This window comes from Mastomys coucha, unplaced genomic scaffold (assembly GCF_008632895.1).
Source record: "Mastomys coucha isolate ucsf_1 unplaced genomic scaffold, UCSF_Mcou_1 pScaffold6, whole genome shotgun sequence".
In the NCBI taxonomy this organism is placed as follows: Eukaryota; Metazoa; Chordata; class Mammalia; order Rodentia; family Muridae; genus Mastomys; species Mastomys coucha.
In genome coordinates this window covers 99,355,048-99,380,464 of record NW_022196912.1, presented here as the reverse complement: position 1 = coordinate 99,380,464, position 25,417 = coordinate 99,355,048, and the positions used below count along the sequence as shown (strand labels likewise).

General features: G+C 45.7%; 2 protein-coding genes across 3 annotated transcripts in view; one reads left to right on the top strand and one right to left on the bottom strand.

The window, feature by feature from the left end:
• Entpd5 (ectonucleoside triphosphate diphosphohydrolase 5 (inactive)) overlaps positions 1 to 12,641 on the top strand; it is a 38,271-nt gene extending 25,630 nt beyond the window's left edge. The window contains exons 7-16 of the mRNA XM_031355234.1: positions 357 to 432; positions 660 to 695; positions 1,200 to 1,288; positions 1,535 to 1,614; positions 2,197 to 2,258; positions 3,092 to 3,193; positions 4,620 to 4,760; positions 6,522 to 6,578; positions 7,802 to 7,917; positions 9,743 to 12,641. Coding sequence (XP_031211094.1) covers positions 357 to 432; positions 660 to 695; positions 1,200 to 1,288; positions 1,535 to 1,614; positions 2,197 to 2,258; positions 3,092 to 3,193; positions 4,620 to 4,760; positions 6,522 to 6,578; positions 7,802 to 7,917; positions 9,743 to 9,829 — 846 coding nt within the window. The 3' untranslated portion in view covers positions 9,830 to 12,641. The remainder of the gene's footprint in view (positions 1 to 356; positions 433 to 659; positions 696 to 1,199; positions 1,289 to 1,534; positions 1,615 to 2,196; positions 2,259 to 3,091; positions 3,194 to 4,619; positions 4,761 to 6,521; positions 6,579 to 7,801; positions 7,918 to 9,742) is intronic.
• Positions 12,642 to 13,310: 669 nt separating this feature from the next.
• Coq6 (coenzyme Q6, monooxygenase) lies at positions 13,311 to 25,349 on the bottom strand. Of its 2 annotated transcripts, none has more exons than XM_031355229.1 (12): positions 25,083 to 25,349; positions 20,532 to 20,666; positions 19,416 to 19,474; positions 18,724 to 18,847; positions 16,912 to 17,042; positions 16,264 to 16,371; positions 16,124 to 16,186; positions 15,734 to 15,841; positions 14,947 to 15,149; positions 14,756 to 14,871; positions 14,473 to 14,639; positions 13,311 to 13,428 (listed from the first exon to the last, which is right to left on the bottom strand). In XM_031355229.1, exons 1-12 carry the CDS (start codon positions 25,267 to 25,269, stop codon positions 13,399 to 13,401), a joined length of 1,431 nt encoding a protein of 476 aa, XP_031211089.1. In that variant the 5' UTR covers positions 25,270 to 25,349; the 3' UTR covers positions 13,311 to 13,398. The 2 variants fall into 2 exon arrangements, with proteins under 2 accessions (XP_031211089.1, XP_031211088.1); XM_031355228.1 differs by having other exon boundaries at positions 16,264 to 16,389; positions 25,083 to 25,334.
• Positions 25,350 to 25,417: the final 68 nt, after the last annotated feature.

The following is a 25,417-nucleotide window of genomic DNA, read 5'->3' as shown; positions in this document are numbered from 1 at the left end:
AACATAGGGGAGGTGAGCTAGAGCGACTACAGAACATAGGGGAGGTGAGCTAGAGCAACTACAGAACACAGGGGAGGTGAACCAGAGCAACTACAGAACACAGGGGAGGTGAGCCAGAGCGACTACAGAACATAGGGGAGGTGAACCAGAGCGACTACAGAACATAGGGGAGGTGAACTAGAGCAACTACAGAACATAGGGGAGGTGAGCTAGAGTGAATTATAGAACATAGGGGAGGTGAGCTAGAGTGAATTATAGAACACAGGGGGGATGAACTAAGACTTACAGAATGCAGCCAAGCATGATCATTTGTTTTACTGCCCCATGGAACCCAGATTTTTGTATCTTTTCTCTAGGTAGAGGAGATCTTCAAGAATTCACCTTTCCTGGTCCCAGATGACAGTGTTAGCATCATGGATGGGTCCTATGAAGGTGGGGCAGATGATGAAATACACACTTCCGGGGAAAGGGATGGAGTCAGTGCAAGATCCAGTTAAAGGAATTACTGGGGATAAAGAGGTGCCATGTAAGAAAGAAACGGGAGCTACATAAATAAGCAGGGAGGGCTGGTGCAGGGAGACTGCGAGAGACATGAGATCCAGAGAAGTAGAGTACAAGGAAACGACCTGGAGTGTCAACTTTCTTTTTCTCTCCTGTAGGCTTACTAGCTTGGGTGACGGTGAACTTTCTAACAGGTAAAATAAATCTTGAACCTACAACCTTAACTGGCTTTTACAAGTGGACCAGGAGGGTAAAAATCCACTTCTCTTTTCCCATACTCTTCTTTCATTGGAAGAAGGGGGTGGGGCCAGAGAAATGGCTGAGCAGTTCAATCTACTCCTTGTCCATTCCCAGCACCCACACTGGGTGCTTACAGCTGCCTGTTACTCTGGCTCCAGGCCTCTAGCTCTGAGCAGCCACACTTGTCTGTGCAAATCCATATACATACCCAGAATTAAAACTGGACAGAATCTCTTCTTTAAAGAAAGAAGAGGGTAGGGAGATGCGCTGATTCTTCAGTCTGCGTTCAAGGTCTCAGAGGCAACAAGAGGCTCTCTGAGTTTACATTAGCCTGCAGTCTTTGGGTTCAGGGAGCAGTAAATGGCCACAGGTTCACTGGAGTGCAGTAAGCAGGAGAGAACCTGCAGAGAATGGATGGATGGATGGCCTGGGTACTCATCCCTTGCTCTCATTACCAGGTCAGCTGCATGGCCGTGGCCAGGAAACTGTGGGGACCCTTGACCTGGGGGGTGCCTCCACCCAAATCACGTTTCTACCCCAGTTTGAGGTGAGCCATTCTTATTAAGGCCTTTCTGGCAAAGAAAGTACCATGCTGCTTTGAGGCATCAGCTCTACAGTGAGTAGGCTACGGAGTCAGTAACGGGCTGGAGAAAGTCTCTCTGGCTCCCGGAGCCTCGGAACACATGGAGTCTAATCTTCCCCGTGTCTGATTTAGGGGAGGGTTGTGGGTGGCGGTGTGATAATCTTCATCCGATTGCAGGTGCTGAATCGTCTTTTTGCTTCTGATTTGCAGAAAACCCTGGAACAAACACCTAGGGGCTACCTCACTTCCTTTGAGATGTTTAACAGCACGTTTAAGCTCTATACACATAGGTGAGGAGGGGTAGGGGAAATAATAGTTCACAGTATATTATTTTTCCTTACTTCTCAAAGCATTTTAATATTTGTTACTGTATTTTACCAGCCTCTGCCAGTCCCCCAAGCCCTGTGTACTGAAACCTAAGCCACACCAAACCTGAGAAACCTAGGAGGCATCTCCAGTTTTGGCCTCAAAAGTGTGAGATGTACGAGTCAGTTACTCTTTAGTTGATTGCATGTGGAGAAGGCTCAGACCTCAGCCAGAGCTCTATACCAACTCATTTAGTCAGGGCTTCCAGGCTTCAGAAACCAGGCCGCAACTGATAAGAGCGTTTCTGGGGATGGCTCTCAGGCTGGGCCACCAGGAACAGTCTTATTCCTTAGTATCACACCTGTGAGCAGTTCTTACTGCACATCCTTTACCCAGACCACAGAAGTCTTCCTTTATCGTCCATGTGAACAAATACAGCACAGAGATAAGGCAAAGCTTCCATCCTTCCAAAGGGAGTCAGAAAAACCATGTCACATTTGAAGAGGGCAGCTGTGGGTTGAAAATACCTAGGACAGCCTGAAACTGGTCAACCTTGTATTTTTCAGTTACTTGGGATTTGGACTGAAAGCTGCAAGACTGGCAACTCTGGGAGCCCTGGAAGCAGAAGGTTTGTCAGTCACGTTCTGTGGTGGGAGACTGGGAGGCGCCAAAACACAGCTCGCCCTCTTCCCTTGCTTGGCATTCTTCCTATGGTGCAAAGGGCTGGCTGTGTTGGCCTGGGAAGTGTGTGTTACATAACAGACATAAAAGCTGCAGTGGTGTGGTGTGCAGTCATCACCTTTAGAGCAAAGGTTACTACACTGGGGTAAAGACCTGTAGCTACAAGGCTGGAACCTCCCTCCACGGTGTCTGGTAGGAACTTGCACAAGCCTTTGTCAGGGAACAAGGTCTTTTCTGTTTGCCAAGTGGAGTGACTGAGCAGTTCCTTTTCTGTCTCCACAATTGGGCACAGGCAGAATTGGCTGCAGTCCCAGTTGTGTGACTGGGGACAAGTCAGTGACCCTTCTGTGCCCTGTTCTTCACCTTGCACAGGAGTTTGTGTCTAATGCAGTCCGGACAGTGCTTGCTCACAGTAAGCAAGTACAGGGCTGAGGCGCACAGAGCACTTCAGTTTGCCAGGTTATCTTCAAGTGTGTCCTTGAACCCCTCAACTACCCGTGGAGGAATGATCCTCCACTAAAGGACGGAGCTGACTTTACTGTGGGACATTTATTTCTTTGGGATAAGAGTTAGAAACCCCCTGGCAAATGTGCATGAAAATTTGTCTCTGGCTTTAGAGAGTTCACCACTACCACAAAGCCCATGAAGAATCCATGTTGCGGGATGCAGCAGAGGAACTACTCTGACAAGATTATAAGTCCCCTTGATCCCTTCAGCCACAGTGCTTCTTGCTTCTATCTCCCTCTCACAGACTTGCCTTCTTGTGTTGTGTTCTTTCAGGGACTGCTGGACGTACGTTCCGAAGCGCCTGTTTACCAAGATGGTTGGAAGCAGAGTGGATCTTTGGGGGTGTGAAATACCAGTACGGTGGTAACCAAGAAGGTGAATGGTTCCCTCACCATTAAGACTACCTTCCTAGTTCATGTTCTGGGACGTCCTATAGGAAGGCTGTAGAGCCCAGGGGACACTTGCCATGTTGAAAGCACTTATTCTAGAGGTTTCAGTATGTCCAGGGCCAGCAAGGCAGGCAACACCTGCTCTGCAAACTGTTCTGAGTTCCGTAGTGGGTAGTGGGAGGGGTCTGTTGTAACCTGCAGCAGTGAGGATCCCTGTTTCAGGTCTGGGGGATGTGTAACAGTTTCATTTAGAGTAAAGCTCAAAATTGAGATAAGAATAATTCACCATAGATATTAATGTCAGGGGAAATTTTGTTATCCCAGAGAAGAAAACAAGCTTTCTGGACCATAAGCCGTAATGACAGGCAGGAGCACGGTGGCTGTGGCTACCGCTGTGGCTAGAGCTGGTTTTGGTGAACAGAGGGTAAGGGGAGGAACTTCCATGGACAAGCAGTGAGGTTAAAGAAAGTTGTACAGCTGTTTTGTGTGTGTGTGTGTGTGTGTGTGTGTGTGTATTGTATACATTGTCTGCATGTTTGTGTGTGTCTAGTTCCTATGGAGGTCAGAAAGAGTCAGATCCCCTGGCATGGGAGCTACAGACAGTTGTGAACCTTCATGTGGTTGCTGGGAACTGAACCCAGGTCCTGTACAAGAGCAGGAAGTGGGGGCTGAAGAGATTGCTCAGGGGTAAGAACTCTTGCTGCTCTTTCAGAGGCCCTGGGTTTAATACCCAGCACCCACATGGGAGCTTACAACTGTGTAAAACAACAGTTGTGTGGAGTCTGGACTCCGAAGGCACAGATACATGCGGTGCACACGCATGCATGTAGGCAAACATTAAACGAGCAGCCGGTGCTCTCGATCGAGGCACGTCTCCAGCCCCCGGGGGTTTGTGCTTTGTTGTTGAGGCATCTCCACACCTCAGCTGGACACTTGTACAGAAGGCACAGCTGTTCCTGCGGCTGCTGCTGTCTTCAGTTTCTCAGACGTGGTGATCTGGCCATACCTAGCTCTAGTCTTCCTGGAGTGCAGGTCCAGGCCTTTTACCCTTGGCCTTGTGGAATTTCCTGAGGTCTTCTCTCTGAATATAATGATGGAGAGGACACAGTCATGCATTTGTGGACAGCTTATATCTTGAGCAGCTTGGACAGCACTCCACCTGTCACTCCAAGTGTTGTGTCAGCTCCACCTCAGATTGTCCTGCTGTTTCAGAGCTCTGCCCCCACCTCACTGCGAGGGTATCAAGCCTAACCCTTGGCCATAGCTAAGCCCCTCCCACCACTGCTGCTCAGAGGCGAAGAGTCAACCTCCTTGCTTTCTTGCTCTTCTCTCATTGGCTCCAGCAGCTTGCTGAAGCTGGCAACTGTTGCCATGTCGTTATTCTTAAGTGATGTCTACTTTTGCCCTGGCAGGGGAGATGGGCTTTGAACCCTGCTATGCAGAAGTACTGAGGGTAGTACAAGGAAAACTTCATCAGCCGGAAGAGATTCGAGGGAGCTCCTTTTATGCTTTCTCCTACTATTATGATCGAGCTGTCGATACGGACTTGATTGGTGAGTTCATGCCTAAGGTCAGGCCATGAAGGGACAGAAGGGGGCTAAGCTGGGGAAGAGCATTAAAGGCTGTGTTGGTTGGAGTGACTTCCCACTAGAACGGAAAGGGGAATGAATATACTGGGGTCTTTGGGAGGTGGAAAATGACCTACCTGTATGTAAAGTCTGTTGGAGGTAGGTTTTTACTATGTATCCTTCACCCATACTGAAGTCACTGTGTAGCCCAGGTTGGCCCCAGATTTGTAGCCATCCTTCTGCTCCAGTCGGCTGAGTTAAAGGGTTACACAAATGTGCCCCTATGCCTGACTTTGTATATGAAGTCTTTTTGTATTTTTTAGTACTGGGATTGAATCCAGAACCTCTGCACATGAGACAGTTCAAAGTTGCCTGAGATGACTTTGAGACTTTGTAGCCTGTGTATGCCTTGTATTTGCATCCCCCTGCCTTAGCCTCCTGAGTAGCTAGGATCTCAGACCTGCACTACCAGACCTAGCCTGCTTTCTATCCTCATTGAGTTGTAGCTGTGTTAACTCTTTTGTAAACTTGATTAAAGTCTTGAGAAGACTGCTAGAGGACTAAGGGTTTCTTCTGGATCACAGTCTCAGAGAGTTCAGTCAGGTCAGCAACTTCCTTGTTTCTGCCACAGTGAGGCAAAAAACCATGGTGGAAGGGCTTGGAGGAGCAAAGTTCCTTTCAAAGTATCCTCCTGACAGACAGGATACAAGGGGAGGCAGAGGATGGGCCCTAGAACAAGATGGAGCCCTCAACAACACATTCCTACCTAAGCCCCAGGTCCAGAGGTTCCCACTACCTCCCATTACACTATCGTGTTATCTGTAGTTTGATTCTCTGAAGGCAGATCCCCCGTGGTCCAGTCACCTCTCAGAGACTGGGGACTCCAGTGTCTGGAGACCAAGCCTATAGGAGGTGTTTTCTATCTAAACCATAACAAGTTGACACACAGTAAATGCAAGTGTTTGCCAATCCTTGCATGTATGTACCTGTGAAACCTCACCACATTCACGATATTATCCCATCACCCTAGTTTCCTGTTCTTTTAGGACTTGTTTTTTCTTATCACAGAAGCTGTGGTTTTGTGTATTGTGAGAATACACACAAGACTTGAGAGATGGCTTGCTGTCATGCTTACTGTATTTTTTAATGTATGTGTATGTGCCTGCATGAGTTTATAAGTACCATGTATGTGTAGGTGTCTGCAGAGGCAGTGGAGTTTCAGGTGTGTGTAAGCCGCTTAGCGTGGGTTCTGGATCCGAACCTGAGCCCTCTGTAAGAGTAGAGAGTGCTCTTTTGTCTTTTCTTTCTTCTTTTTCTTTTTCTTTTTTTTTTCTTTTCTTTCTCTGTGTAGCCCTAGCTTGCCTAGAACTCACTTTGTAGATCAGGCTGGTCTCAGACTCACAGAAAGCCACCTGCCTCTGCAGACACCTTCTGCGGTGCTAGGGCTAAAGGTGTGCGCCACCACTGCTTGCCTACACTAAGAGCTCGTTACCACTGAGTAATGCCCCCAGCCTGTTTACTATACTTTTGAATGAACAAAAATACTTTTTACTGTGGTTAAATATGTAATACAAAATAGGTACCAGGCATTAATTGTGAATAATGGGTTTGTATTGTAGAGAGGTCAGGAGTCTCTTATGTTGGAAATACTGCATACTTCTAGTTTGCATTACTATGTATCACTGGGATAAATGTCCTTGTTTCCTTGAAGCTTTTGATACTAGCTATGATTCTGTTTCATTTTAGATTATGAAAAGGGCGGTGTTTTAAAAGTTGAAGATTTTGAAAGAAAAGCCAGAGAAGGTAAGTGTCAGGAAATTCTTGAAGATGGGTATGTGGTGTGGCTGAGTGTAGAGCCTCCAGGACTGGCTCCCTCCTGAACCTTCTAGTCTGCTGGAAGACGCATTAGCTACTGTCCAAAGAACATGTGGATGTAAGACACTTTAGAGAAGTGGTTCAAACAAACAAGCTTTCTACATTCTACATTTTTACTATTATTATTACCACATTACCATTATTTGTTTGTGGGGCTTTTTGTTGTTTTTGTTGTTATTTTGGGTTTTGGGGGGTTGTTTTTGTTTTTTGAGATAAGGTCTTATGTAGCCTAGGATAGCCTCATATTTGCAGTGTAGCTGAGGATAACCCAGAGTTCTGATCCACCTCTCAAGTGTTAGGATTATAGGCATGAATTCCAGTGACTACCTTATGTGGTAGTGGGAATGGAGTCCAGTCTCATGGATGCTAGGCAGTCATTGCAACACCCAGACCAGCTGCATACCCAGCCTGGCACACTCTCTCTTGGTTTCCCTTAACATTGAAATCGGCTTATGAGGGCTGGAGAGATGGCTCAGCGGGTAAGAGCACTGACTGCTCTTCCAAAGGTCCTGAGTTCAAATCCCAGCAACCACATGGTGGCTCACAACCATCTGTAATGAGATCTGATGCCCTCTTCTGGTGTATCTGAAGACAGCTACAGTGTACTTACATATAATAATAAATAAATCTTTAAAAAAAAAAAGAAATCGGCTTATGAGCAGTAATAAAGAACTGAGCAGTGGAATACATGGGGGACTGCCACATGTACATCCTTTAGAGATTAAGTCTAAGATACAAATGATCTCTTCCAGTGGCCAAGAGAGGGCTAAAGGATATTTCTCTGTTCTCTGGGTTCACCTGGGGACTTGGTACTAAGTGGCCACAGGAAGTCATAGAAGTTTGAAAAACATGGTGCTGAGTGTGAACTTGCCTCATGTGTGCCAGGCCCTGGCCTGGTTTCCAGCAGGGCCTTTCCCCTGCTCCCCTATTACCCCTAAGAGGCAGATAAGCTAAGATGCGTGTAAATACAAATAGATGATTTCAGACTGGAAATGTGTAGATCCTAAAGAAGGCAGTACACCAGCTAGTTTCCAGGAAGCTGGGGCAACACCTAGAGGATCTTTGCCTACTCAAGTGCTGTCTCCATCTAGAGAAGCCCCCACCCCCACCTCTTAGCTGCAAGTGTGAGTGCTGTCTTCTCTCACTTGTAGTGTGTGACAACTTGGAGAGCTTTTCCTCGGGCAGCCCTTTCCTCTGCATGGATCTCAGTTACATCACAGCCTTACTGAAAGATGGCTTCGGCTTTGCCGATGGCACCCTCTTACAGGTAAGAGGCAGAGCTGCAGTTGGGAAACACTTGTTTGGTAATCAGAGCAGTAGACATTCTTGTTTGGGATGTAGCCTAGGCACCCTGCTAGGCACAACAGGCACTGCGATATATGCAGTTTAGTCTCTAAGTACAGTACCAGGCATGGTATCCCACAGGACACAGGACAGAAAGGCTCAGAGCCCAGTGAAGATGTTCAAGTCCTACGGTTTATGAAGTCAGTTTAGAACCCAGTGGGAAGCACTGAGAAAGAAAAAGACAGAAGAAATAAGCATCCAGAATACAGTACAGGCAAGGCAGGAGAGCCATGCTTCCCGAATCCCAGGGTTCTCATCCTGGTTTATACTCCCTCATCTGCCACTGATCATGTGGTTATAAGAACTTCAGTTTGATCAAGAGAGCACAAGAAAACAAGTAGCTGGGGTCACCACACAGATTTATATTCAGAGAGCCCCTGAGGCAGGTGCATCTGGCTGGTGACATTGGCATACTCCTTGTCCCATTTTGTACAATAGTGCTAATACTGAGTGCTAACTGCATTAGTGTCTCAGACATACGAAATATATCCTGTATATTCTAAGTCAGATGGATAGTTAGTTTACTGTCTTCTCATAGACTGCATGCTGCGGGAGGACAAGAATCAGACTTTAACCATCTTTGTGAATATAGTTTGTAATCATTCGATAGTGGTATAGAAAGTAAGAAAACAAGTTGTATGAAATTCATAAGATATATTTTGGGCTATGGAGATGGCTCTGTGGTTAAGAGCAGTGGCTGCTTTTGCAGAGGACCCCTGTTTGATTCCCAGCATCCACATGGTGGCTCACAGACACCTGTCACTCCAGTTCCAGGGCATGTGAACCTGCCTTCTGCTCACTGTGGGCACTTAGGCACACACATGGTGCACATACTTACCTGTGGTCAGAACATTGACACACATAAAAAATATAAATACCTATTTTTAATTATAAGTTTTAGGGGGCTGGAGAGATGGCTCCACAGTTAAGAATACTTGCCGCTCTTCCAGAGGACTACATTCAATTCCTAGCACCTATGTCAGGTGGCTCACAACTACCTATAACCCCTACTCCAAGAGATCCAACACCTCTGCCCTGCACAGGCACGTGCACTCAAAGGGTACATACTCACAGGCAGACACTTGTATCCACACACAATTTTAAAAAATAATAAAACTGAAAATCTTTTTAAAAGATCTATTTTATAATAAATAGCTTATCACAGAGGGTACAGAGCCTGCATATACTGAAATCTATGGGGAGGGATAGGAAGGAGTCTAAAGAAAACAATTTTATAAAAAGTAATCTAAGCCTCTTTTCTGTAATTGAGGGATCAGTTCTAAAGTTTTGTTCAAAGCAATAAAGGTCGTGAACAATCCAGACAATTGAGTGCAGAATGCCCTAGTTGGTTATTAGTGCTTGAGGGTCAGTTGCTTACATAGAATCAGAAAGCTAATGTGGGCTTCCCTACCTAAGTCCACCCAGCTCTTGCCAGTTCCATTCCTCCCACACCCATGAGCATTATGTTATGACTGGCCTGATCAGAAACTGGTGACTCAGAAGACAAGGCTAGAGGGGCTACACTTTTTGTGGAGTTTAAGGAGCGTCCATAAGCCCGGCTCACAAAAGGCTCCCTACAAATGTCTGCTTAAAGCCACTTCGTGAGCATGCTGGATATGGGGCAATTAGTGCTTGGCCGCATGGGGTAGCAGCTGTCCCTTTGGACATATTTATTATATATATTTATTATAACATGCTTGCATATGTTGAAAACTGCATGAAAATGTGAAGACTTTCTTCTTCAACAGCTCACAAAGAAAGTGAACAACATAGAGACTGGTTGGGCCTTGGGGGCCACCTTTCACCTGCTCCAGTCTCTGGGCATCACCAGCTGAGGCCGAGCTCGTCCTCTGAAGCCTGCATTTCCGAACAATTTTTTTACAGGAAGGTGTGGACTCGAACATTTTCTGACCTTCTCTGGGAAAAGCCTGGACCGAAACCTGTTAACTGGCTTTATAAGGAAAGATTTTATAGATGAGTCTTGCCCTTGAGCCTAGTGATTTGGGCTTAAATAATTTGCATATCTAATGTGAATGGCTCCTAACCACATGGGTGCATGGCTGGCACCAGAGTGTAAATCTTTTGAAATTCTTTGTATGTTACAGAGTCCTGCAAAGAAAAACAAAGGTTTAGAACTCCATGTTAGATCCTGAGTTCAGAGACAGGTCCTGGGAACCAAAGAATAATCTTGTTTCACCCTTGGATGCTTCATGGCTTTGAATGGTTTCTTTTTTTTTTTCTTTTTTTTCTTTTTTTTTTTTGTTTATAAGCTAAATTAAGCTGATTTACTTAAATCCCATAAACTATCAATACTGGTAATTTTTTTCTTCCTCCCCTTATAGTCCCTACCCTAAAAGCCTGGGGGAAATACCTGGTTTTGCTTCCCATCTATAATTGAAAGAGAGAGGGGAAAAGATACTGTATTAGAATTTGTGTGATCCTGTGGCATAATACATCAACCAACCAATTTAGAGCTTAGAGTTGTCCTAAGTATTTTATTTTTAGACAAGGGCCATGTTGTGTTGTTCAGGCTGGCCTGGAACTCAGTATGTAACCCAGGTTGCCTTGAATTATCAATTCTCTTGCCTCAGCCTCCTGAACCTTGGGATTACAGGAGTGAGCTATTATGCTCATGTCATGGTCAATCTTAGCAAGATGGAGAGTGTAGCTCTTAACTGCCTGAAGTTAGAGCTATAAGCAAGGAGACCATTGGGTCTCAAGGGATAGCCATTGCCACTCTAGACTTAGTGAACATTCAGCCCTAGAGATGTGTGCCTATCCAGTGCCAGCACTGCCTCCCAAGCCAGTGTGTTTATAGAATTAAACACAGCCCTAAACTGTGTACCTTTGTATTTCTGTGAAGTACAACCGTACCCTTGTTTTTGCTCTGCAGTTAGAAGTTAGTGTGTGAGCTATTTGTGTCTGAAGACTACCAATGCTTTCAGTTGTCCTTTTGGGAACTGAGGTGTGAAAAGTGCTGGGAATTGAACCCAGGACTTCTTGAATGTTAAGCACAATGTGCTAGCACTATGCTTTTATAGTAGTGCATTCCTGCCTAGGCCCTTGCTGAATTTAGCTATTTTCTGAATTTTTTTTTGTCTAGCTCAGGATTTCAGATCCCCTTTCCAGTGATACCCAAATTTGATTTGATTGACTATTTTGGTCCATGTTGGTACAGGTCAGGACAATGAGTAACATTAGAGAACCATGATTTCTCTCTCAAGACATCTTCTGTGTGGTTGAACACAGGTCATGCATGCGAGAGGCACAGGTGCTTGCATTATTTAACCCTTTAAAGTCATTAAAGATTTTAAACTTCTGCCACCATGTCATTTCTGGTATGACATCATTGGCCTGAGGGTCTCCTATTGCTTGGCTCCTGTCACAGCACTTTACCCTTCCTCTTCTTCTTCCAGAAGTTTCCGTCTCCCCTAACGTAATTTTTGGTCACCCCTTTTCCTTCTGCTCTTCACAAAGGGTGTGGCCATGCCCGGGCCCACAGTAGTCCCTGGGGAGCCTTGGTTTTTAAGTCATTATGTTGCATCAATCATGTAAAGAAAGAGAAAAGTATTAGGCCAGCCATAGGCCACTAAATGCTCTCACAGTTGAGAGAAACTGAGCTGTTTCTCCAAGAGTAAGCTGTGCTCATTAAAGATGCCCATATAACAGACCTCATGGCACAGGCCTATAATGCTAGCTACCTTGGAGCTGAGGCAGGAAGATTGCAAGTTATAGGCTTGCTACATAACCAGTTTGAGTCTACTCTGGGCCACTCAGTGCAATACTCAACAAATTTTAAAAAGGATGTCATAAGACAGCATTTGGTGGCAAAGCTATTTGGCATGTCAGGCCCTAAATTCAGCCCCAGCTCTGAAAGCAGAGCCAACAACTCGTGCTCTGTACACAGGTGGTCTCTGACGCCTTGGACATAGGGACCCTAGCTATAAAGTGCATATGTTTCCACAGACACCTATGGTTACCTTGGATACTGCCAGAACTCCTAAATACATGAACTTTGACCTCAGAAATTTATCTGCATATATCTTCAATTTTTTTTCTATTTTTGGAGACAGGGTTTCTCTGTAGCCTTGGCTGTCCTAGAACTCACTCTGTAGATCAGGCTGGCCTCTGCCTCTCTAGTATTAGGATGAAAAGTGTGCACCACCTTCACCCAGTAACACGGGTCTTTTTTATTAAGGGGCTTCTATGTGTTCTTAAGTTTCACCTCTGTGAAAACATTAATATATTTTAAATACCGGGGATGTGGTCTGGCACATGGTGGATGCTGTGTGTGTTATCACTACTAGATGAAGAACATCTGAGTCATGGAAGTCCTTGAAAAGTGTGCCTTAAATTCTCACCTTTGTAACTTTTTTTCATACATTGAAGTCAGTATTCTTATGAAGGCTCCCGTATTGAAAAAAGCCACCTTGTCCCGAGAGGCTCTGGCCATCGTTTTTCCAGCAGCTGCCCTCTTTTATTCTGGAAACGTTTTCTGGGTTTACTAACATTACTTTGTACTAAGTTTTCCACATTACTTAAAAAGCTCCTCTGTAGCAACAGCTGTCTCATCCCTTAAAAGCTATTCCAAAACAATTTAGCTTATTTTCTTACTTCACCTTTCAAAATAAACTGCTGGGTATGGCATTCTGTAGTGTTTTTTTCTAACACAGTTTGAGGTCTCTTCTGGAGGCCTCTCTGGTACTTTGCAATACACACTTCAAAACCCCAAGTAATGAACCACTCCATGTTACCCACTCGCAACCACACAAGGAAGACTTGTGTAACTTCTCAGCTCCCTTCTGACTGGTTCCTGGGGCCTCTGCAGCTGTGGATGCTATGAGATCATGTATTGTTTTGTTACTGGACAGAGAATGGTATCCCAGAGATAAGCCATAAATAAAACAACTGTGGAGCTGTGCAAAGGAAGGGGAAAAGAGCAGTATTAAGATATGGCTGTGATTCATCTTTGTGTCCCCTCAAATCCAGTGTACTTTGTCAAAGCAATTTACATTTAATTGGCATGCCAGTGTTAATTTTAAAACAACAGTTTAACGAAAATGTATCGGGTATTTCTAATTCTTACTCTGTCAAGATAATTATATAAATTTACGACCAGCATTTAAGTACATTTAAGTACTTTATTTCGAAAGGATTGTTACCAAGTGAAATGAGGGAGAGCATCTTGGAGACTCCTTTGTTTGCACAGTAATAAAAAGCTCCTTTCAATTAAATAGTTTTCCTTTGGGTCTTTCCTTAGCTATCACTGTTTTGGTACCACAGACCAATTAATCAGAAGAGGCAAAGAGACACAAATTCTGGTGTAAATTTATTAAACCATATTGGGAAGGTCCCAGGGCTAGGTGTTCTTTAATCATCCTCATGGTCTCCAGAAGAGGAGCACTCATTTGCTCGCAAAGGCCATAATCTGTTCCTAGAGAAAGGGAAAAGCAGTGAGTGATGCTTGCTCGCTGCAGGAGAGAGGAAAGGTGACTTCATAAACAGCCAAGATGGCTAAGGGAGAAACAGGGCAGAAGTCCCACAGAGAACCTCCCAGGAGCCCTGCTTATTGCAGCTGTAAGAACAGGGCTGGCAAGCTGGCTCAGCAGGTAAAAGCACTTGCCACACAAGTAAAAGCCTGAGAGCCCGAGGTCAGTCACTGTAACCTCTGTGGAAGGAGAGATTAACTCTCGGAAGTTGTCTTCTGACCTCCATGTGTTTGCTGTGGCATGTAGGAGCCTGAGGAGGATAGAGCAGGGTCTCAGACACCTGCTGTGAGCATCCATCATGGGTTCTGGGGACTGAGCCCTGCAAAAACAGCCAGCACTCTTTGCTGAGCCACCTTTCCAGTCCTGTTTTGTTTTTATTCTTTATTTATATCTAGTGTGCCTTCATGTTACATGCATGTCTGTATACTACATGCATGCCCAGTATACTCAGGCCAGAAGGTGTCAGATACCCTAGGATTGGAGTTACAGATGGTTGTGAGCCGCCATGTGGGTTCTGGGGATTGATCCAGTCCTTCTGGAAGAACATCCACTGCTTTTAACCACTGAGTCATCTCTCCAGCCCTCAACCCTTTATTCCTAGGTCCTGCCTAACTATTCCAAATTATTGCTTAGATATGGACATCAACAAATCCAGCAGATTCTCTTATTCATAATCATCTGGGAAGGTGTGGTCACTGTAGACAGTAGCAAATGCGTTTAATCCCAAAGAAATTGAGAACTTTTGTACTCCTTCCTCAGTTCAAAAAACAAAAAAACAAAACAAAACACCAGGCAGTGGTGGCGCACACCTTTAATCCCAGCACTTGGGAGGCAGAGGCAGGTGGATTTCTGAGTTCGAGGCCAGCCTGGTCTACAGAGTGAGTTCCAGGACAGCCAGGGCCACACAGAAAAACCCTGCCTCGAAAAACAAAACAAAACAAAAAAAAAGAAAAAAGAAAAACTTGGGAGAGCCTTAAGTGTCCACTTACTTTGAGCGGAGACACTGCATTAGTTGCCTGTAAGCCCCATGTCCTGAGCAACACGAGCGGAGTGGCACTGGTAGAGTAGAGCCTTTTCAATAGGTCAGTAGCAGCCAGAAGAGCAGTATTATGACGCTGTCTGTCTGTTTCATAACTTGTGAGGTGGCTCATGGAGCCTGGGGTTCAAAAGCAAGAGCAAAGGTAAATCCTTACTGCAGTAGTAAATACTTCCTCTAGTTTCCAGCAGACCTTACTGCATCTCTGCCTGATGTCAGGATACCCAAATCCTTACCTAAGTCCTTTCCATTGAAGGCTGCTGTACTGAGATGATGAACCAAGCTAGAAATATCCCCGAAGCCCATGTTGACACCTTGTCCCGCAAGCGGATGGACTCTGTGGGCTGCATCACTAAGAATAAAGCAACATTCAGGTGTGGCCTCCAGCAAACACAGAAAGCAGTGGCCTACCCCATGACAGTCTTACCCGATGAGGGCCACCCGAGGCCGGACGTACTCAGCAGCATGTCCCAGCCCCAGAGGAAAGAGGGCTCTGCTCTTAGCATCCACCTTGGCTATACTTGGGGGCAGCTGACGGGCTGAGACCTTAGTGGGCTTCAGAAGGGCGACAGCATGGCGTATCATGGCGCTGGCCGAGTCAACAAAGTCTGTGTGGTGAACATCACTCCACTGCACGCCGGTCAGCCCCAAACGGTGGGATTTGATTAGTGATCAGTAAACAATTAAAAGCTCACCAAAGACCCTGTTTTTATAACCAAAGCTATGGGTAATGCTATGTAACATGCCTAAACTGATTTGTTCATGAGTGACAAACCCCCCTGGCAGGTTTTATTTTGGGTCATGCCAAAGTATTCCTGGGTTGGCCTCTGACTAAAACTGAACTTTATTGTTCACCAATTCTTAGCAACAGTCACAAAGGAACTAGAGTGCCACTCACCCTATGTTCTCCTCTGGCCTCCATCTGTTATGGGGCATAGATTGTCATTCTCACTCACTTGACTGTGGGCTTCCCAAAGGCAGAGGCTCTTCAGAGCCTGTTACACAGAAGGTGCTACACTGCATAGGAATGGACACTAAATGACCCATGTACCTTGGCAGGCCTTCCGATCAGCACAGCAGCCCACAGCTTCCATTGTTTTGCACATTCCTCTGCCCTGACACAGTCTAAACCCAGGCCTCGGCACTTGCTAAGAGGGCGCTGCATGATTTCCTCTTTTCCTCATCACACCAGCAGCTAGAAAGGGGATACTCACAAAGGCAGAGTTGATGGCATCCACGAATTCTTCCTCATCCATGCTGACCAGCTCTGCTGCATGCTCATGAGATGTGCACCAAACCAAGGAACTCAAGGTATCTGAGAGCTGTGTCAAAAGAAGAACATCAGCCTGGTGTGGTGGCACATGCCTGTAATCACAGTATACAGCAGCAAAAGTGAGTGTCAGGTCAGCCAAGGAGACAGTTCTGAAAAACAAATGAGCAACGAAAACCTGCTCTTCTGAACTTAGACATTTTCAAGCAATGGAAACTGAGCAAAGGAACCAGTGCATTCCTGGAACAGAACCCGTTAAACCAGGCTCAAGGACGCAAAGTTCTTAAGACTAAGGCAGGCTACCTTTCAGTTAACTGGCCAGAGGATCTCTTACCGGGAGCAGAGCAATAGGCCCAGAGGGAAGAAATCTCTGCCAGGCTACATTGTTTTCTGTGACCTAGAACAAAAGACAATTCTTGTAAGGAGTACTGAGTACTCAGGACAAGGTCTCCCATGGGCAGCTCAAGAGATTACCTCTGATAAGTGGAGAGTGGCCACCACAGCAGACTGGTCGTAGTTCCAGCTGACATTCTGGATCCCAGCAGCTTGCCTCACTCCTGACTTGTACCCATCAGCACCAATCTGCATGGAGACAAGATGCTGCTAAATCTTAGAACCACTGCATTCATCAAACTGCTCAGCCTGTGCCGCTCACAGCCCCCATAGGGAAGCCATACAAAATGGGACCCCAGCCGGAGCCAACGGGGCCAAGTGGCTATCTGAACCAAAAGGTACCAGCAACAGCCACATTCAAGCAGAGCCTCTGGAGGCGTGAACTAGAGGGAGAAGTTAGACACAGACAGGCACTGGAGGTAGGAGGAGAGCTTCAAGGAGATGAACAACACTGGGACCTCTGTAACAGGAAAAGAACAGCTGGAGTCCCCAACACTCCCATTCCGTCCTGTCCTGGGAGTCTGGCTAGCCTACCCTAAGCTGGCCCATGAGGTTGCTTCCAGTACAGGAAGGGTAAGACCATCTTAGCTCTGGCTGTCCTGAATAGGGGCTGGTCATTCTAGAGATAATAACCTGAAGTCCAACCCACGGTTTCCATCTGAAACTACAGACCTAGAACATAAGGTGTGGACATGCAAGACCCCTGACAAAGGAAGAATCTTCAACTACCAATAGTTTGGTCTGGAGGGTACTGCCATCACCTAGGGTAATATGGACCCAAGGGCTGGAGTCTGCCATGGAAAATGGACCAGGCCAGGAATAGCCAACAGCTTTGCTCTCATAAAGAACCTTCACTCGATCTGCAGGAGAAAAGAGAACGAAGCAAACGTCAGAAAGGTGGGTCGACGAGAGGGCAAACTAAGTGATCTAAAAGCAAAGTCTCTGGCTAGCCCTGTCCTCTCATTTACTGAGAAGCAGGAAAAGAAGATCTAAAAGTAACTCAAATAGTAAAGGAACTGCAGGTAAAGAACAGAAGCCAGGAAACGGCTTGATGTCGGAAAGTGAAAAGGAGAAAGCACAGCCCCGCGTAGTGGAGCGCATTCAGTCCTAGCAGATGAGGGTACATCTCTACGAGCTGGAGGCCAGCCTGGTCTACATAGGGAGTTCGTAGTGGAGCGCATTCAGTCCTAGCAGATGAGGGCACATCTCTACGAGCTGGAGGCCAGCCTGGTCTACATAGGGAGTTCGTAGTGGAGCGCATTCAGTCCTAGCAGATGAGGGTACACCTCTACGAGCTGGAGGCCAGCCTGGTCTACATAGGGAGTTCTAGACCAGCCAGGGCTACACAGAGAGACCCAGTATCAACAATGCCTCAATATACACATCAGGGGTGGGAGAGAGAACTCTAGCCTAGTTCTCCTCCCAGTTTCTTTCTGCAGCTGAGCAAGCGAGAGGGGACACCACAGGCTGAAATAAGTTCTCGCCTTCAAAAGTTGGCTTGGGTTTTTTTGTTTGTTTGTTTTTGTTTGTTTATTTCTTGAAAAAAAAAAGTTTTTCTGTATAGCCTTGGCTGTCCTGAAACTCACTCTGTAGACCAGGCTGACATCAAACTCAGAGATCCGCCTCTACCTCCAGAGCGCTGGGATTAAAGGCGTGCGCTGCCACCACCCAGCCATCATCTTATCTTTTTAGGTGCTAAGATGTAATTAGATGAGTAAAATAAATGTTGGTGTGCAATCTCAGGGAACAGTGGCTGCAGACGACAAAAAAGTATTACAGATTTCAAAACAGCTTGAAGAGGGATAAGGATGTAGGCAAGTCAGCGGAAAGGCACTTACCTAACACTCTATAAACCCTAGGTTCACTAGCAAGTATCACACACACACACACACACACACACACAGTGATTCTGTCTGTTGATGGAGCTCAAGGTTACACACTAGACAACTGATCTACTATTACACCACTCCTAATTGTTTTTTCAACACAGAGCTTCTCTGTATAGCACCACCACCCCGGCAGCTGCTTTTATCTTTCTGCAGTTGTCTGTTCTCAACAGCTCAGATGGTGGATGAAACCATTGTATTAATGTGTTGGATTCCTCACCTACCATGTTTCTGAGATTCAGTCAACTGTAACATGGACTAGTAATACACTCCCTTTTACTGCCAAATAACATTTCATTGTATAGATATATCAAATTGTATTTCTTTATTCATCAATTAATAGGATTTGGATTGTTCCCACATTTTGGCAGTTGGTAAATGGTGCTGTGAATATTTTGTGTACAGATTTTGTATGGATGGATGGTTTACTGTTCTGGGTTTTTTTTCCCTGTACTCAGGATTGATGCAGGGCCTTGAGACAGCTAGGCAATCACTCCAGCCTCTGCTGTTTTCCCAGCTCTTATTTACCGGCCTCTGCCTCTGCCTCCCGAGTGCTGGCATTAAAGTGTGCCAGCATGCCTGGGTACAGTACGTGAGGAAGGCTCTTTTCCTCTGGCAATCACTTCCCAGAGAGGAAGTGGAGGTGGGAGCTCACCTGCCACAGCTTCCAGCTGTTTGGTGAGGGCATTCATGATGACGTCATTTTCCACTATATAGCCCATGTCATCTAGGTTGTCCCTGTCGAACATTATCAAAGCCTCTGAGCAGGAGTCCCACACCTGCAAACACAAAGTAAAGTGCATCCACACCAAAGAAAGGGAAACAGTTCCAGCCCAAAGCAGAAGAGCACTTTCCAGGGTGAGGAGCCGCACCGCACAAACTGGCAGCCTCTTTGGCAGGATATAAAGTGAGACTTTCAATCAGGAACATAGACACACCTGTGACCCCAACTCCTGGGAAGTGGACCCAAGTGGTCAGGCAAGCTTCAGCTACATCCCTTATCTCAAAAAGACCAAATTAATTAATTAAAAAGTAAGCAGATTCTCAAGAACACCCCCACACTAAATTTAAATTTTGATTCATAAAAAGCCTAGAGCAAGTGGACTCTTTTGTTTGTTCTTTTGTTTTTGTTTTTGATTTTGGAGACAGGGTTTCTCTGTTTAGCCCTGGATGTCCTGGAACTCACTCTGTAGACCAGGCTAGCCTCAAACTCAGAAATCCGCCTGCCTCTGCCTCCTAAGCACTGGGATTAAAGCCATGTGCCACCACCGCCCGGCGCAAGCGGACTCCTAACAAAGTAACATAAGACAGACAAGACATCCCGACAAAGTTAAGGGAAGGAGGTACCTGCATCCGCCGGAAGGCTTTGCAACGCATATTGCAGATGTGGTCCCATGCACCAAAACCTACAAAAGAAACACAGTGACCTCATGTGACCCTAGCCCCAGCCCTCTTGGGTCTCTCCATCCTGTTACATAGGAGGTTGTTTTCAGTGTTCTCCAGTCCAGATGGTAAAACCTGAGTGCTGTTAGGGACAAAGCCCTTCCTCTCTCAGGTCCAGATTATAAAGCACAAAAAAAGACCCAACAGGCCAGATCACAGTAAAGTAGTAAGAATTCAAAAAGGAAAACTAAACTGATATTCTTTTTCCTTACTAGCTTATTAGCTAAAAACATTCTAAAGATTGCTTTCAACTCTTCATGGCACTGAATAAAATTCATTTTTGAAGAAATACTTACTTAGAAGAAATATCTACCAAGGGCCAGTTATAACTTTAGGTCTAAGCAGAGCAAACTCCCTCGTGCAGCTAATATTCTAGCTGGGGAGACAGACAGCATGACACACACACAGTATAATGTCAGGTAGAAGCTCTATAGAGACAGAGCTGTACATACTGAGGACGCAGCTCCATTCTGAAGCCAAACAGCTGGGTCTCATCCCCAGAACCATGCAAAATGGCTGGTGGTGATGCCTCCCGTAACCCCAGCAGGTGGGACATATGCAGCTATATAAAGTGACTGAAGAGTTTAACCTCAGATAGAAGGGTTTCAGACAGAATGGCCTGAGGGCAGAGTGCCTAACACAAACATAAAGACAACTCATCTACTGCCCTCCCCACCAAAAAAAGAAGGCCAGTAAAATGTAGACGCCCCAGCCCAGGTGAGGATGGACGTGGGGCAGGGTGAATGCTCACCATTAGATCATAGAGATGCAGGAGACCAAACAGTAATGGCCTACCATTTACATGAGGGTCACATGATGGATGCCCATGGACCAGGGATGTCCTCCCCAGGCTTGACACACGATCAACTTCAGCAGTCTGCATCTTCAACTATGACCATGCCCACCTGCTCCCTCCTCACTGGCCTTCTCTCACTCGTTTCTCTCACTCTCCCGTGACTGCCCTACTGAACACACTGAAAGGCTGAGGAAAGGATCCAGGAGACAGGCTCGCCTACTTACTACTGAGAAGTGTTGTGGAACCAGGGGATATGGAGCTGACTCTGTTGCTGTAAGTCTCTGACAATTTCTCCAGGGCTTTCTTTGGACCCGCTTCCAGCAACAGGATTTTCTTGTCATGAAAGTGAATATCATGTCCTAAAGAAGAAAAAAATTAACACTTTAAATCATTTTATAGAAGGCAAGGACTTACTTACACAGTAGGGCGACTACATCTAATAATGATGTGCTATATGCATAAAAATTCTTTTTAAATCTTTATAAATAATAAACTTAAGAGCATAAATGTTTAAGCAGGTTCAAAATTATACATTGTATGTATGAATATTACAAGGTACATCATTAATATGTATAATTCTTTTTTTTTTTTTTTTTTTTTTTTTTTTTTTTTTTTTTGTTTTTGTTTTTGTTTTTGTTTTTGTTTCTTCAAGATAGGGTTTCTCTGTATAGCCCTGACTGTCCTGGAATTCACTCAATTTTTATGTTTTAAGAAACAAATATAAACCAGCTCAGAGGTTTCACATCTGGAGGCTAAGGCAGGAGGATTACAATGATTTCAGTCAGCCAAGGCTACAGAATGAGAGCAAGTCTCAAAAGCAAACAAAAGACAAGACACCAACAAAAAGGAAAAAAGAAAGCCAACTGGTCCCTTAGCCTTGGAGATGAACTTTCTAGGCTGGGGACACAGCTCTGTGGTGGTGTGCCTACCAAGTGTGAGGTCCTAGTCCAATCCTCAGTACTGCAGAAGTAATCATTCCAATCCCCTAGGCAGGAGACACACACTGTCCTGAGCACCAACACCATCCAGCCATTTGACCCGAGACAGCCACTCTACACAGCTTTTTTTTTTTTTCAAAGATTTATTTTTTATATATGACGAGTACACTGTAGCTGTCTGCAGACACACCAGAAGAGGGCACTGGATCCTGTTACAGATAGTTGTGAGCCACCATGTGGTTGCTGGGATTTGAACTCAGGACCTCTGGAAGAGCAGCCAGTGCTCTTAACTGCTGAGCCATCTCTCCAGCCCCAATAATGATTCTTTGTTTTTTTGGTTTTGGTTTTGGTTTTGGTTTTGGTTTTTCGAGGCAGGGTTTCTCTGAGTAGCCCTGGCTGTCCTGGTACTCACTGGGTAGACCAGGCTGGCCTCGAACTCAAAAATCCTCCTGCCTCTGCCTCCCAAGTGTTGGGATTAAAGGTGTGCGCCACCACCGCCTGGCCCGCTCTACACAGCTTTAAGGCTTGTCCAGAAAGAACGCACTACACACCACACACAAAGACGCAAATAATGGAAAACTGTATTACCAACAAGTACAATTAACTAGGAAGGAAGAACAACAACAACAACAACAACAACAACAACAACAAAAAAAAACTCTATCCATCTAATTCTTAGCCTTAAAGTGACCTCACTAATAAAACTGACACTCTGCTGGGCAGTGGTGGCGCACACCTTTAATCCCAGCACTTGGGAGGCAGAGACAGGTGGATTTCTGAGTTCGAGGCCAGTTTGGTCTACAGAGTGAGTTCCAGGACAGCCAGGGCTATACAGAGAAACCTTGTCTCGAAAAACAAAACAAAACAAAACAAAAAACCTGACACTCCATTGTCTGGGATGTACACAGCTGAGTAATGGGACACGAGCCTCACTAATAGTATAGTTGAGCCTTGGGCTTCAACACTAGTCTGTAATTGCATAGTCATGGGCATACACAGGAGAAATGGAGGAGTAGGGTAAAGCTGGACAGAAACATAACAATGGAGCATTTAAAGAAAGCAAAATTTATTACAGTCTCAAGATAAAATAAAGAGTTAAAAAAAAAGCACTACAAATCTGATTCTAAAATATCTGTAGTGAAAACATGGAACTTGGAAGCATTACTGTGCGAAGGCCTGCAGCACAGGCTCCCAGTATCTGAGAAAATTCCAGGGATTGCGTTAGAACTAGAATGTAATTTGCAACTGGCCAACGAAGTTGAAGTAATGTGGCATCATTAGGAAATAGGATTTTTTTTTTTTTCTTTTTGAGACAGGATTTTTCTGTGTAGCCTTGGCTATCCTGGAACTCACTCTATAGACCAGGCTGGCCTCAAACTCAGAAATCTGCCTGCCTCTGCCTCCCAAGTGCTGGGATTAAAGGTGTGCACCACCACCGCCTGGCAGGAAATACGATTTTACTTTGCAATATGGGGAGGAGGAGCTCACTAGTAAAGAGCACGGACTGCTCCTGCAGAGGGCAGAGAGGCAATCGCCCACGGCCAGAGACTTCCAACTCTAACTCCAGCTACTGGACCCAACACCCTTTTCTGACGTCCTTACACACTGTACTCATGTGCACACAATGTACAAAGACACGAAGAAAATCAAGTTGGCCATATATATGATACATGTCTTTAAAAAAGCACAAATGCTTTCTTAACAGTTGCAGGTCATCCCATGGCCAAGTGGTGGCTATCGAGGACCCAGCAGCAAGGTCAGCGCAACCTCCGAGCCTCTTTCTGACTCCAATAGAGAGCACTCCACTCTCTTGCATGGGCCTTTGCTTTTCAGGTGACAGAGCAACTGGTGTCATCCATAAAGTCCACAGGCGTCTGCAGGCATTGTCCCTGCGCACTGGTGGTGAATAGGCACCATTATGACATGCACAGGAGTGGGTAAAAACCAAAGTGGCTGCAATGGAGCAGGCAGTGAGTACCAGTCGACTCAGTCATGCTGATCCCTCTTGCTGGGCAGCAGCTCCACAGGAAGGAGGGACCCAGTCATGCTTGCTCAAAATCACCTTCTTCTAGTCCCCCATCCCCCTGTCCTCACTCTGAGGGTGGCAGTGCTCTACAATCCCTGTGAGCCAAGCCCTGCTTCCTAGGTGTATTCTCCACAGCGAACACTCCCCCCCTGCACCCCTCCTCCCAGCACATGCCAGCTGCTTGTCCCTCTACAAGGGAGCTTTCCTGTCACGCTTCTTCCCTCTGGTTATCTGTGTCCCACCTTCCCTGCATTATTATCTGCAGCTGCAAACCCATAAAGTAGGTGCTGTGTGTCGGTTGGGTAAGACACACCAGAAAACTAAAAGGAAAAGAATTAGATTTCCAGCTGGGCAGTGGTGGCGCACGCCTTTAATCCCAGCACTTGGGAGGCAGAGGCAGGTGGATTTCTGAGTTCGAGGCCAGCCTGGTCTACAGAGTGAGTTCCAGGACAGCCAGGGATGCACAGAGAAACCCTGTCTCAAAAAAAACAAAATATACATACATATATATATATATATATGTATATGTTTGTATATATATATATATAGTTCTGTTAGACAGAAATGCAAACAATAACAAAACAGAATTGCGTGTGTAAAGGAGCTGCTGTCGTCCTTCCCCGTGACGCTTAGGAAAGAGTGAGAGAAGGATACAGTACAAATGAAACACACACACAAACCTAACACAAGAGCAAGCCACCAAAATGTGAATGCTAAACTTTCAAAAGGGCCAGAAATGGCACTACATCATGCCAGCACTCGGTAAATTTATTCAACACCATTGGTCACTAGGGAAATACAAACACAAATAAGAAAGGCAGCTGATACTGCTGTTAGGGTCAGGAGAAACTGAAGCACTTATATACTGTCAATGACAGTGTACACTGGTGCACTCTCAAAGTCTGGCAGTAACATCAGAGTTACCACATAACCCAGAAATTTCACTAGTGAATAGCCTCAAGATAATCAACACTGTCCACACCAAAGCTTGCACACAAAATGTCCCTACTAGCATTATTCGTTATAGGGCAAAAGTGAAAACCAAGCACATGTTCAACAATTCATAAATGAGCCACCTAAATGTGGTGCATACACACAATTGAGGATTGCTTCAGCCCCCAAAGCAAAAGCTGTTCTGATACATGCTACAACATGGATTAACCTTTAAAACACCGAGTATATCTCCAGCTACATATAACTACCCAGAAAAGGTAAATCTACAGACAGAAAGTAGGAAAGTCTCTAGGGCTGTGAGGATGAGCACAAATGAGGAGTGACATCTAATGAGTTCCAAGTCTTTTTTGTTTTTTTTTTTGTTTTTTAGAGTAAGGAAAATGTATTAAAATTTATTGTAGTTACTGAATAGCTCTGTGAATATACTAAAAACTCATTGGACTGTATGCTTTAAGAGGGAGGACTTATAACTATATGAACATTATCTTATTAAAGCTGCTTTAAGACCAGGAGTTGGGGGCGCAGGCTTTTAAAGCTAGCACTCAGAAGACAGAAGATGATGATCTCGGTGATTTCGAGGCCAATCCAGTCTACCATCTGATACTACAAAGCCCGATGCCTCTCAAGATGCTCAGAAACAATCCTGTTCTCAAGGGTCGGATTGATTTACAAAGGCCGGCCCACTTGTGATGCCGCAGGACTGAAGCTTCACGCCATTCCCGAGGACTCCCCTGGAAGGATAGTGAGCAAACCACCCGGTCAGGCGTGCTAGGTCTTTGGACAGCGTCCCGATTCCCACTGTGAGCATCGTCCTTGCACAGTCCAGTTTCCAAACTCAGCGGTCAAGATGCACCTACCCAAGGCGCAAGCCATGGCAGAGCCCACCATGCCTCCTCCTGACACCACCACATCGTACACGGTGTCTGCCGAGGAGCCCGCCCATCGCCGACAGGCAACTAGCGGCTCTCCTCTGGCTGCGAGCTGCGCGGTTCTCCACCAGCGGACACAGAGCAAGCCCGCCATAGAGCCAATGCGGGCCGCCATAATGACACCCGCCGGCGTCCGCGCCCGGGACCTCTTCCTGATAGGTCCTGGAAAGTACTTCCGGAGCAGAGTCTTCACCCCTGTGCTGGTTCAGTCCTTTCTTCAGAACCGGAAATAAAAATGGTTGTAGAAAATTAGCCAATCATAA

Bases quoted from the DNA above. Each gene is read 5' to 3' on its own strand.
- Coq6 (XM_031355228.1), bottom strand. From the start codon at position 25,269: ATGGCGGCCCGCATTGGCTCTATGGCGGGCTTGCTCTGTGTCCGCTGG. The intron at 17,043-18,723 runs GTGAGCTCCCAC...TTTCTCCTGCAG, and splicing joins ACAGCTGGAAGCTGTGGCAG to ATCGAGTGAAGGTTCTTTAT. The intron at 14,640-14,755 runs GTAAGGATTTGG...TTTGAACCCCAG, and splicing joins CTTCAATGGAAAGGACTTAG to GCTCCATGAGCCACCTCACA.